General features: G+C 49.0%; 1 protein-coding gene across 7 annotated transcripts in view; it reads right to left on the bottom strand.

Moving 5' to 3' along the window:
• Window positions 1-12,250, bottom strand: part of TBC1D1 (TBC1 domain family member 1) — a 220,231-nt gene that overhangs the window by 6,150 nt on the left and 201,831 nt on the right. For all 7 annotated transcript variants that reach the window (XM_021101100.1, XM_021101102.1, XM_021101101.1 and 4 more), the window contains 2 exons: window positions 11,460-11,619; window positions 3,874-4,043 (listed from right to left, as the gene is read on the bottom strand). In XM_021101100.1, coding sequence (XP_020956759.1) covers window positions 3,874-4,043; window positions 11,460-11,619 — 330 coding nt within the window. The remainder of the gene's footprint in view (window positions 1-3,873; window positions 4,044-11,459; window positions 11,620-12,250) is intronic.

Genomic DNA, 12,250 nt, shown 5'->3' with positions numbered 1-12,250 from the left:
TGGCATGTCAGTGTTTCATGTTGTTCCTCTAGAAAGGTAAAAGGCATTATATGTTATTTAAATTTAAATTATGCACGAAGCTAAACAGTCTCCCAGATATTTGTTTGCTAAGTGAGTCACCTTTTGTGAAGCCCTTTATGTTCTTGGCTCATCTGCTATCGGAGCCTCAGTGTTTCTCTTTGCCGTCCATGGACGCGCTGTAACGAAGCCATCAACTCTGACGGCTGCAGAACAGGCCACGTATTTTCCACCCTCCCCACCCCAGACCCTCCCCCCACCACCTGGTGGTCTCAGTGGCACCAAGAGCTGGAGGGTGGAGCATCTGCCCAGGTTTCGGGGCGCAGTGCTTGAATTGAAACATGACAACAAACCCGTCTAAAAGCTGCTCTGCTTTTTATTACTGCCACACTCACGAGACTCTAAACAAAGCCAGCAGGAAAGCCGCCCTCCCCATCCTCCTGGTGCGGCACCGACCAGCCTTTCAAAAACTAATTTTCAACGATGCACACTCCCCAAACAGCAAGGGCTCCTCGCAAGGCAGAAGGGGCCACTGTGACTTTGAGGAGCACCTTCTGAACAAAGGAACCTCGTTCAGATTCTGGTTTCTCTCCTCCAAGCGCAACTAGGAAGAGAGCTGTCCAGTGCGTTTCCCGGGAAGCGCCGGGCTTGCTGAGGCCCCGGGCCGAGACTCCCCTGGGGATCTTGGTGAAATGCAGCTCTGACTCAGCAGGTCTGGGGCGGGGGCCGGTTCTGCGGGAGTTCCTATGTGACCTGACGATGGGGTGTGTCTGGGGCCGCGCTCTGAACAGGGCCCCTAGGACACGGACAGAGGCTCTCTGCCCGTCTCCTGAAGCCCCTGCACCTGCGCTTTTCCTCACGCTGAACCCTGAACCGAGGCTGCCTGGGCAGGCGGCACTCGCTGTGATAAGACAACCCTGGCAGTCCTTCTTTGTTTCTGTGTATTCTGAGGGCCTCCCCCGCTTTTGTGAGGGGATTTTTATGGCTTAGTCAACTGACCCTTGTCTCAGTGGCGGCTCTCAGTGTTGAGTGGGAGCTCCAGGGCCCTGTCCTTGGGTTCTCGGCCGACCCTGGGTGCAACAGTGTCCCAAATGGAGTTGAGGCTGCCACCCAGAGAGCGCTCAGAAACAGAGCTGTGGCTATCACAGAGGGCTCTCCCTCCATCCTTCCACACACAGGATGACACGCTCGTCTGTGCGCAAGGAAGGCAGTATCACTTCCACCCTGTGGACTCTAAGGCTGCAGAGAAATCAGGCTGTACCTTGGGCCTCACCCTCGGAGTAGAACTTGAGACTAGAGCGCCCTCTGCAGGGAGCGGAGGGGAGGGGCAACGAGAAGTCAGAAAGCCTGACAGAGGCCTCAGAGGTCAAGCTCCAGATGGAGCACATGGGAGGGAAGGCAGGTGGAGAGCTGCCTGTTTCCCGGGAGACCTTCCGCAGGCTGCTAACCTGGACTCAGAGACACATGTTGGGGCCCTACATGCCCTGCCCAATGTCCGCACCTTCGCGGGGAAAGCTGAACCCTCGTCTGGAACTTCTCTCTTGCTCCCATGCCTTTGTGCGTGCTGTGATGGGGGTCAGCCGACTGCAGCCTGTGGACCGAGGTTGTCCCACTGTGTGTTTGCAAATAAAGCTTTACTGCAACACAGTCACTTCATTCCTGCACATTCATGCTACAGAGGCTGAGCTGACCTTATGGGACCTTACAGCCCACAAAGCCTAAAACACTTCCTGTCTGGCCCTCAGCAGATAAGGCCAGCCGAGCTCAACTCCCTCAGCTCCCCACCAGCCCCACTCACTGCTCTCACCCTGCACGCACCGCTCCCTTGGCTCTTGCACAGCACATGCACACACACTACTGGAGCCCCCACCACACTTGCAATTACCAACTGACATGCTCACTTTCTGCACTAGATGGGCTCTGGTATCTGTGCACACATGACACTCTCAGCTCTGCCACCTTGGACAGGGTGCAGGGCATGTTGCTCCCTCTGTGCCCAGCGTCCCCTCTACGAAGCTGGAGGTTATGATGCCACGCACGGCTGTAAAGGAGCCATGGAAATAAAGGATACCAAGTTCAAAATAGATGCCTGAAACAACTCAGGTCTGCACACAAAAAACTGTCCTCTCTCCAAGCTGTGTCCATTTCTCTACTCTCAATATTTAAAGAGCACCCTCATACCCTTAGTAAGTATCCTTCATAGAAAAGGGGGAGGAAAACAATATTTTTGGGGGGGCTTAACATCCAGGAGGTGACAGCATCAGTGAGGCTGCCTGCCTAGAGCCAGGCCCCAGGTCGAGGTGCTCACTGGTGTAGACTTTGGTTTAGGGAACCAAGGCTCTTGCATTTGCCCCTGCAGGCAAAAAAAACCTCTGTGTGCAATGAAAGCTCTAGAAGGGAGTAAATGCATGTACACATCAGAAAGTAAAGAATCAGAGGGTGGAGAATTCAGTCTAAATTTACAGGTACAATATAGAAAACCTCTGATTAAATGACATCCGGAGGCATGTGGACTTGAGTAGCCGCTAAAGCATTAGAGGTGAGAGGGCCCAAGGTTGAAACCCTACCTTTCCACTTCTCGGCAGTGAGACTGTGGGCCCGTTATTAACCATTTTGAGCCCTAGGTTGCTGGGGGGTAAAACCACCTGTCCTCTTGGGAATGTGGTCATGATTAAATGAGAACAGGTGCATCTATTCAGAGTCACACAGAACCTGGCAAACAGCAGGGCCTCAACAAGCCAGAGCGGTTCACACTGAGAGGACGGCACCAGGGAAGTAATAGCCTCTCAATTAACTGAAGATCAAAGTGCAGAGACAAAAAGAGCTGCTCCTTCATGTAAGCAGATGAAATGTGCAGAGACTCAAAGTGGCCCCCAGACAAGCTCTCTCCCTTTTCCAGGCCAGACCTGCTTCCTCTTCTGGGCCTGGCATCTGAGGAGTCGCAGCAAATGAAACCACGAACCGCTACATCTGGGTGCAACCCATCACTCTTGGACTATCAGAAATCCTCAGAAGGACAATTATTTAAAAAACATAGCTTTATTTCACGACTTGCTTTTACCTAACTGCTCTATTTTATTTGCAGCAGGTGAGGTAAAATAAGCTCTAGGCTTAGGAGGGGCCTGGTCACTGAATCTGCTGTGCCCAATGCAGGGACTTCTTCCAACAGCGACTCAACCTCTGCTGGGCAGCTCAGTCCTGCACCAGCAAGCGTGACTGGAGGATTCTTCCTGATCCAGAGTCAAAATCTGCCCCCACTCCTAACCCAGACCACTTAACAACCGGTCTAGCTGCAATCCCCAGGTCACCTCAGCCTCGAGCCCTAACGGTTCAGAGAGTGACACATGCACACGTGCAGTTCTACTGCAGGTGGGAACCAGAGGTACTGAAACCACAGGTGTGGAACTGGAGTCTCCAAAAAATCAACAAACTTAGAGAATACACACTCTTAATCACAACTTTGCATCATCGAGTTGTTTTTAAAAATTCCAATTAATGCTATTTAGCACAAAAATCAGAGCTCTCATTTTACAAAAGTCTATGTTGAATAGAAATGTATGTATTTCAGAAAAAAACAACGAGCGGTAAAGCATCATAACTGTAAGAAACTACAGATATTTTGGGCCAGTTGCCACAACTATACACTCACAGCACACGCACACGCAGACACACGTTTAATCGTGGAACGTGGATCTGAGACATGCCTCCCACATGCTGAGCACCGCTGCTCAGGACACCAAGTGGTAGGAAACCGCTTCCGTTCAAAAACAAAGGAAGGAAGGAAAGAAGGAAAGAATTGCGCGTCTACAGGTCCAGGATTGCTTGCCCATTTGGCAGGGCCACACTAAACCATACCTGACTGATGGTCTTCTCCATCTGCACCAAGCCCAGGTTGGGGAGTGTGCTTTTTATGAAGTCAACTATGGTTTCTAGGTTTTCATGCTGCAGAATCAAGGGCTTATGGCTTCCCAACAGACTTAAAGCCACTTTAAATATGACCTCTGATCCCTGAAGAAAGATCATATCTGAGAAAACACAGAAAAGCAGAAAGTTAAACCGGAACAGTTTCTGATGAAATGGCACTCCATTCCTTCTCACACATGCAGGAGGGCGGGACAGTGGGAAACACAATCCCAAATTACCAGATCCCGATATTTCAAATAGGGTTGTCAGTTAAAACGATAAACATGATCTCTCGTCAGAGTCGTGTAGTGTGTGTGTCAGGTGATGTGTGTCTTGTGGCTAAGAATCAAATAAAAAAAAAAAAAAAAAAAAAAAAAAAAAAAAAAAAAAAAAAAAAAAAAAAAAAAAAAATCAGTCAGTGTGTGTGTGTGTGTGTGTGTGTGTGTAAACATTTGGCTAAGATTTTTGTCACAAGTTCAGAAAAAATTCTTCTTTTCTGCTTCAAAAATATATTAAATTCAAACACACTTCATAAGTTGAACTGTGAAAAAGACAACTTTTCATTAGTCTATTTTTCCAGGAATTCTTCACATTTCAAAGGCGTTAATACTAAAAACATATTTTTATGAGTAAAAGCTTTTTGATAAACACTCTATCTTAATTCCTGATGCTATAAGTGAAAAAAATTATAACCTGTTTCCTCTGCTTTGAAATAAGGGGTTGAATTAAAAGAGCTCTAAAAACTGTTTTAAAAAGCCTACACAATTGCCAAAAGTACATTACTAAATTCTTACAAGTATAATGAATTTTAGAACAATGGAATAGAAAACATTATTCCCTCTGAAGAATTCAAGATCTTTATCAAAGCTATTTTCTAGTTCTTCCACTTTTATTTTCCTTAGAAGGGTTGGCATTAACAACCTCTCCGCCCTCCGACCGCGACTGGCCGGACGGGCACAAGGAGAGCTCGCCCGGCCGAAGCCGCGCCCCGCCCCGCCCCAGGCTCCTCCTCCGAGGAAGGTGAGGCCGTGTGGAAAGAGGCTCCAGTGTCCCGGGGGCTGAAGCACAGCGCCAGTAAGTAACTGTTAGGTGACTAAACTCAGGAAAATTACCGAACTGGAATAACGATGTCAGAAGAATATAATTTTAAAAGATGGGAGCAGAAATCTAATTAGAGGCAACTGCCAATACTTTTCCTCTCCCTCCGCCAGTATTTCCTCTCTCCCTCTCCCTATATCCCCCTCCCCGCTCCCGCTGGCTGCAGGAGAGTGGAAGAGACAAAAAAAGTGCAAACTCCATCAAGTCAAGGAGGACAGAAGCAGTTGAGAGGGAGAACCCTTAGCCTGTGCCTCCCTGGGTGGCTTAGTGTGATGACATGTCAAAGCCATTAAGAAACACGCCATGGAGTGGAGGCTGGATGCTGCTGTGCAGACAGGAGAGGTGTCTCAGGGTGGTTTGTGGATGGCACCAGGGAGAGACCCCAGTGCTGGCTGGCCGGTTAGCCAGGGATGCTCTGTGACCGCCACGTGAGTGCCCTGGTGCCCAGCTGGGTACAGCCCCCAAGGGCAGCTGCTCTCACAGAGCCCAGGGCCATGCCGCTCCCCCAGCTCCACACTGCTCCTGGTTCAGGGCAGCCCCAGAAAACTGAAAAGGATGGAGGTCTGGCTGGAGGGGCTGGGGAGACAAATTAAAGAACTGAGCTTCTTAGGGGAAGTAGTACAAGCATCAAGGCAGTGCAATGGAAGAATATTCCTACGAAATATCTGGTTTATAAAATATGCAGTCTACTCATGTAATTCACTGCCACCAAAAATACTAACAGCTAAAGTAGTGCTACGACTAAGACAAATTTTTAAACAGAAATGTTTTCTTTTTTTTTTTGTCTTTCTGCTATTACTTTGGGCCGCTCCCACGGCATATGGAGGTTCCCAGGCTAGGGGTCCAATCGGAGCTGTAGCCACTGGCCTACGCCAGAGCCACAGCAACGCGGGATCCGAGCCGCATCTGCAACCTACACCACATCTCACGGCAATACCGGATCGTTAACCCACTGAGCAAGGGCAGGGACTGAACCCGCAACCTTATGGTTCCTAGTTGGATTCGTTAACCTCTGCGCCATGACGGAAACTCCCCAGAAATGTTTTCTAAAACAAAATAAATTTGAAGTTTCTTTGGTTTAGTCACTAAGACTTCTTTTCAATATCTGAACATTCATAGCTGAATAACAACTGACGGCAGCTATCAGAATCAATGTCAGGACATTCTGTGCAGGGACCCCGGGGATGGACGGCACTAGCAGACAGTGACCCACTTTAGCTCACAGTCTTCCATCTCTGCGGGGGCAGGTACCTTACATTTCCGTACAGTCCCACATCTAAGCCAGGAGAGACGGAGTAACTGGGGAACCTTTATGAGCGTAAAACGCAATCCACATCAGCAGTCTCTTCACAACAGGTCTTCCAAGTTTTATAGCTTTGGATCTTGGTTTTATAACAAATCTGTTTCAGCAGAGTGCTTCCTGTGATTCAAAACTTTCCAAACTTTATGAAGAAAATGAAGTGAAGTGTGACGAGGTGGGGTTTTTTTTCTTTAACTCTTTCTGGTATCTTTAAATATATATATATATATATCCCTGGACATCTTTAATTTCCAGAGACATTTTAATTTGGGGGTTTCTCTGTGTTTAATGTAATGAAAAAGAAACGTTCTTTCCTAATGCTCTTCTCAACACCTTGGGAGCAGTCTTCTTATCTGCTGAGAAGTTTCTTTAACTTGACACGCATTCTCATGCCAGGTGTGATACCGGGCACTAGGGACTAAGCCATGAACAAAACAAAGAGCACAAACTGCAGAGACACCAACTACTGGCAGAGCTGTGCCCGGGTGTTGTGAGAACAAAAGGGAAGAAAAAGCCCCGAGGAAAGACGGCTGCTGACCCCAGCCCTGAAGAACCAACAGAAACGACTCCAGGCAAGAAGTGCTCCTGAGCAGAAGGGAAAGGCGGAAACACAGAGAAGCGGCAGAGCGCTCGGCCTGAGCAGGAGCCTGGAGGAGCACGGAAGGCAGGAGTCCCGGCCCGCGAGGGGCCTCCTCCCCAGGCCAGGCCAGGCCACTCGGGCTTTACCAGCACACACCCCAGCGCCACCGAGGGCTTCCTCTTCCCTTAGTGGGTGGGCGCCCTCCTTAGCAGGAGGTGATGCAAGGAGCCCCAGGTATGAGTCTGAGCCTTGCAAGGAAACACTAGTTAGCTTTAGAGAGAGAAAAGCCACCTTCTCAGAGCCGCTGACCAGACCACGCAGACCCCAGCAGCAGACGCCCCGCGTGTGCCGCCAGCCACGGAGGCCAAGGCACCCCTGAGGCCCGGCCACGTGCCCAGCCTTCCAGCCCGTGCTCTGCAAGAATGAGGCTGGGAGAGCTCAGTGCCAGAAGCTTCTGCTGGACTGAGGAGGCCCCAAACAAGGAATTTCTTTGGGGACACAGGGAAGGAATGTATCTGAAGGGTTGAAGGAAGGAACCCTGAAAGCTTTGCTGAGTAGATGGGGCCCCTATATTTACCTGACTACACATGGGGGCAACATCTAGATCCTTTAAAGGCAGCTAGCACTTTTTTCTCCCCCTGGAAATTTTAAAAATTGAGTAATTTTCAGAAAATAGTAAAGGAAAATGTTACCTATAAACCCATTGTTCCAACCCAATTTTTGTCATTTTTACCCATCTCCTAATCCTTACACATTTATATATATGGAATTTAAAAAAAAAACTATGATCCCCTTGGAAAAGTGAGGTAATTTTCCTGAAAATCACTGCCCGGGGAAGTGAGCTCTAGGCCTTCGGGTCAGGTGGCAGCAGCCCAGCTCACCACCCTGTGGCCAGTGTCCTTTCTTCGCTCCTTTTTTAGGCCACTTAGAAACAGGCAAAGAGGTTTATTAGGCAGGAAACAGAGGGAACCTTAAATTCAGCTGACTCCACCACTTTGCAGAGAACACCTCAAATAACTGTTTTGTTTTGAAGACACTTCAGCATCCCTGTTACTGTGTTAACGCGGACGGGGACTCTATTAGAAACTCCCCATGATACAAGAGTGCAATTTCCCTTTGGGGGAAAATGATCAGTGCAAGTACACAGCCAGTAGGTGACCTATTTATTTGGCATCTCTTTTCCAGCCACCTCCGTCTTTGTCAAGGGCAGTCCCCATCCTTAACCTTCTCGGGAGCTTATAGTCCCTCCAGCTGTGACACCCCCACACTCCTGCCAGGAACGGGGAGGAGGGAGATGAAGGATGATGACAGCCTTGCAGCAGAACAGCACAGACAGATTCTGCAAAGACTCCCTTTATCACCCCTGTATGACGCTACCCTGAGGAGCCGTCTTTCCTGGCTACCTAAACACTCTTGTTTTCCAGTGTATTTTAATCCTGAAGACTCTCGGAATCCTTCTGTGCTTTTGTCAAACCATCAACTTTTATATTCCACCTCCTCTCTCATCTACTTGGCAGCATATCCTACAGAAAACATCAGGAGCCTAATAACACTACAGCCAGCCACTGTCTCCAGCAGGAGCGAGCCAGGTCCTATTTTTCAGACTTTTCCCCCCAAAGTCTGAAAAATGACATGAGAAGGTGAACAGAACAAGCACCTCTCCCAGGACCCCTCTACACCCAAACTGGAAAAATACAGGAGGAAGTGATTTTACACTGTATGACCCCCAAGACAAAAGGACTGGCGACCAGAAAGTGATTAATACCGTGTGTAGGTTGAGGCACCGGCCTCATTGGCAGCTGTCCCTCCAAGCAGCACATGCTTGATTCGAGGAAAGCTATTCATCTGACATGAGCTATGCTGACTGCAAGCTAAGGGTCCTTTACTTACATGTGAAATATTTAGAACAGTTAACAAAAGTCCATTTGTTTTTAGGTTTTATCCAGGGCTAAAGGCTTATAATGAAATGGGCTTCAGGCCAAAAAAGCCTACAGTGTATGAACGGCAAGCTTAGGATTTTAAATGAAAGCTACCCACTATCATGACGCTAAGTCACCAATCTAAATATAGAATTTTTTAAACTATCTTCTCTGTGGAATCTAATAAAATGGTTTGCTTTAAGTGCTGATAGATGGAGTGGACTGTGCCAAAAAAAAAAAAAAAAAAAAAACAGACTTTTTTTTGCAAAATGACATTGTAACACTTCCTGCCTACAATCTGAAGAGCCCTTGCAGCCCTCAGCTGACTGGAAACAAACCCACTCAGTGCAGCGGGGGTCTGTGGGGTCCAGAATCACAGAGACTGGCATCTTTATCCACAATGTACAAACTCCAGGACCCGCCACTGATGACATAATACTCAGAAAAAGACCTTGTTTTACTGCTTCGGCTTTACTTAGGCAGTCGTCAGGATGAGCTTCCGAGAGTTCCAAGTATTGTGGGACAGGAGGGCTGTCATCTCCAAAGCAGAGTTTGTCTGTCTGTCTGTTGCTAATACCTCCTACCCACATATGCAGCCTGAGGACTTTTTCCCAGAGCAGTGCGGCCCTAGAGCCAGGAACTCTGCAGCAGCAGCTTCAGGCCTGCCATGGGCCACGACACTCAGGCCAACCCTTTCAGCCCCTCCAGCTCAGCCTCCTTTGTAGAATCTTGTGAGAATTACAAACACTGTAATTCGATGCGTGAGCTGTTTCAAACCCTTTAATAACACTCCCCTCTTCCCCTTTCACTCCTCACCATCACCCTTTTGAAAACATACAGTAAAGAATCGGGAGAAAAACGATTTAACTTCCAGAGCAAGAAAAGTACAAAAAACACAGGAATGTTTAGAGAGAAAGCCTGAAGCCTACAGCTACACAGCGTGTAGCTTCTGTGACTGTAAACTGAAGCAGAAAATTTTGAGTTTTTAAAAACTATGGTATAAAGCCTTTGAAATCTCACAATTCATTTAACCAGAAAGAGAGTGTATAGTATCAATTATTTTCAGTGCTTTTTTTGTTTTTTAGGGACGGAAAATAAATGAGAGGCATTTATACAAAATAAGGAGGGGGGTGAATATTTTAAGAACAGAGTCTCCTGGTAAAGCCAAATGGGACATTCTTTTTTTTTTTTTTTTTGTCTTCTTAGGGCCTCACCCACGGCATGTGCAACTTCTCAGGCTAGGGGTCTAATCAGAGCTAGAGCCGCTGGCCTACACCACAGCAACACAGGATCCGAGCCATGTCTGCGACCTATACCACAGCTCATGGCAACGCCAGATCCTTAACCAAGCAAGGCCAGGGATCCAACCCACGACCTCATGGTTCCTAGTTGGATTAATTTCCACAGTGCCACGACAGGAACTTCCACAATGGGACATTCTTTAAGAGTTCTTGTGGCCTGGAGTTGCCTCGTGGTGCAGCAGATTAAGGATCTGGCACTGTCATGGCTGTGGCTCGGGTTCCATCTCTGGCCCTGGAACTTCCACATGCCACAGATGCAGCTGAAAAAAAAAAAAAGTTCTTGTGGGTAGAAGTAAATGATAACAAAAATCTAGTACTGGGGGGGAGAGGAGAAGATAGCTCAGTGCCCACTTATATTAAAGAGCACATTTCAGGATTTTTAGAATCCAGATATATGAGCCCAGCACTGCCTGAACTCTCTCAAGGTCTGTGAATACTCCCTTAAGATGCTAATTCTGAAAACAAACCCAGAGTACAAGAGTACAGGCTTTTAAGCCATCAGGGGACTGACTATAAATGGTGCTTTAAAGCCACCTGGTGTGTGCTGACAATTTTTCAATAACCTCTTCCTCCACAGTAAAATAAGGAAAAGAATCCAGGTTGTCAGACCAATGATTTCACCCTGAAGCAGGGAAAGTGCCCTGAACAACAGCGGCCTCTGCTCACTCGGCTCCTGGCATCCCTGCCACGCCAAGACGGCTTTTAAACTAATTTCTTAATCAGAAGCATAACAAGGCAGTTTTGCGGCTCTGCGTGGAAACCCTTATTGAACTTTTGACAGAGACCATCTTCTTGGAAAGCCAATCAAGCAAATGGGAGATGGTGGGAAATGTGACCGGCCTAGGGTTGGTGGGGGGGCCACGGAATTGGGAAGGCAAGGCGGGGGTGCGTGAGGACAGCCCGTGAGCCAGCAACACAGAGGTGCCTCCAAGAAGAGCCAAGAGTAGGGGGAGGGGAGAGAGAGGAGGAGGAGATACAGAGGAAATCCAGAAAGAAGAGGGGCCAGGGGTCAGCGCACAGAAGTGGCAAGGAGCTGTCAGTGGGCAAGCCCCAGGCCAGAGAAGCACAGGGCGTCTGCTCAGGAGGATCGGGCTGGGCCCAGCCTGCAGGATGTCTGCCCAAGGAGAAGCCTACTGGGGGCGTGGAGGGATTGATCGAAGTCCACGAGAAGGCCCTGAACCCCCAGAACCGGCTCCTCACTAACTGGGAAGGACAAATAACACCCTGTCCTTATTGAAGATAACAGGCATAAAAGCAAGAAGAATTGCCGCGGAATGACCACATGGTTCCCATCTGACGTGGGAAGCAGGGCGCTGCCAGACAGGCTGACGCACACTCACCAAAGACTCTGGCAACGAAGCCCAGTGGGAACTGGGAGGCAAAGACGGTGAGGAACCAGGGCGCAGCGTAGAGGCTGGGCCCAATCTCGTGCTCCTCCAGGTGATTGTACAGGTCTCTGTGGTAATCATGGAGCAGCCTCGAGAGCTGGTACATCTGGACCTGCAGGGACAAGCGCCAGGGTCACAGTGAGAGACAGGTCCTCCCCACCCCCCCAACACAGGTCAGAGCGCTACACGGCTCCTGCACACACGCACGCTTGCAGGGCTGGGGTGGGCTCTCACGTCGGGCCTCCTCCTGCCACTGCCTTTCACTATTGCTCCCTGGTGCTCCTTGGCCAGGAAGATCTACACGTCAGTCTTAAGGGAACGTTTCATAAATTCTCTTACAAATATACATTCTTAGCAAAACTCAAAGCCAGAAAGAGCCAGCCTCTCACCAAGACGGAAGTGAGAACACAGGCTCTGCAGAAGGATGCTACCGCTCCTGCTCTCTTGGTAAGTTCCCGCTGAACGCCCCCCCCGCCCCCGGGTCACTGAGAGGCAAGGCTGATGTGACTTCTTCAGGGAAGTTAAAAGGAGACGACAAGGGTTCATCCCACGATGGAGAAAATTAATTCCAAGTGGGCTGAACTTCAGCTCCCGGGGCTCCCTCTTCAGAGCGACGTGGCTGTGACAGGCAGCCCAGGCGGGTCCCAGGGCTCAAGTGGTCCTAGAACCAGTCCCGACTGAGCCATCCCTGGCTTGAGCACAGGGGAGCAGTGACCTGGAGAGAGTCTACACGTCGGACATGT

The sequence above is a fragment of the Sus scrofa genome, chromosome 8, assembly GCF_000003025.6.
Source record: "Sus scrofa isolate TJ Tabasco breed Duroc chromosome 8, Sscrofa11.1, whole genome shotgun sequence".
Lineage (NCBI taxonomy): Eukaryota > Metazoa > Chordata > Mammalia > Artiodactyla > Suidae > Sus > Sus scrofa.
This window is presented reverse-complemented; position numbering and strand designations above follow the sequence as displayed.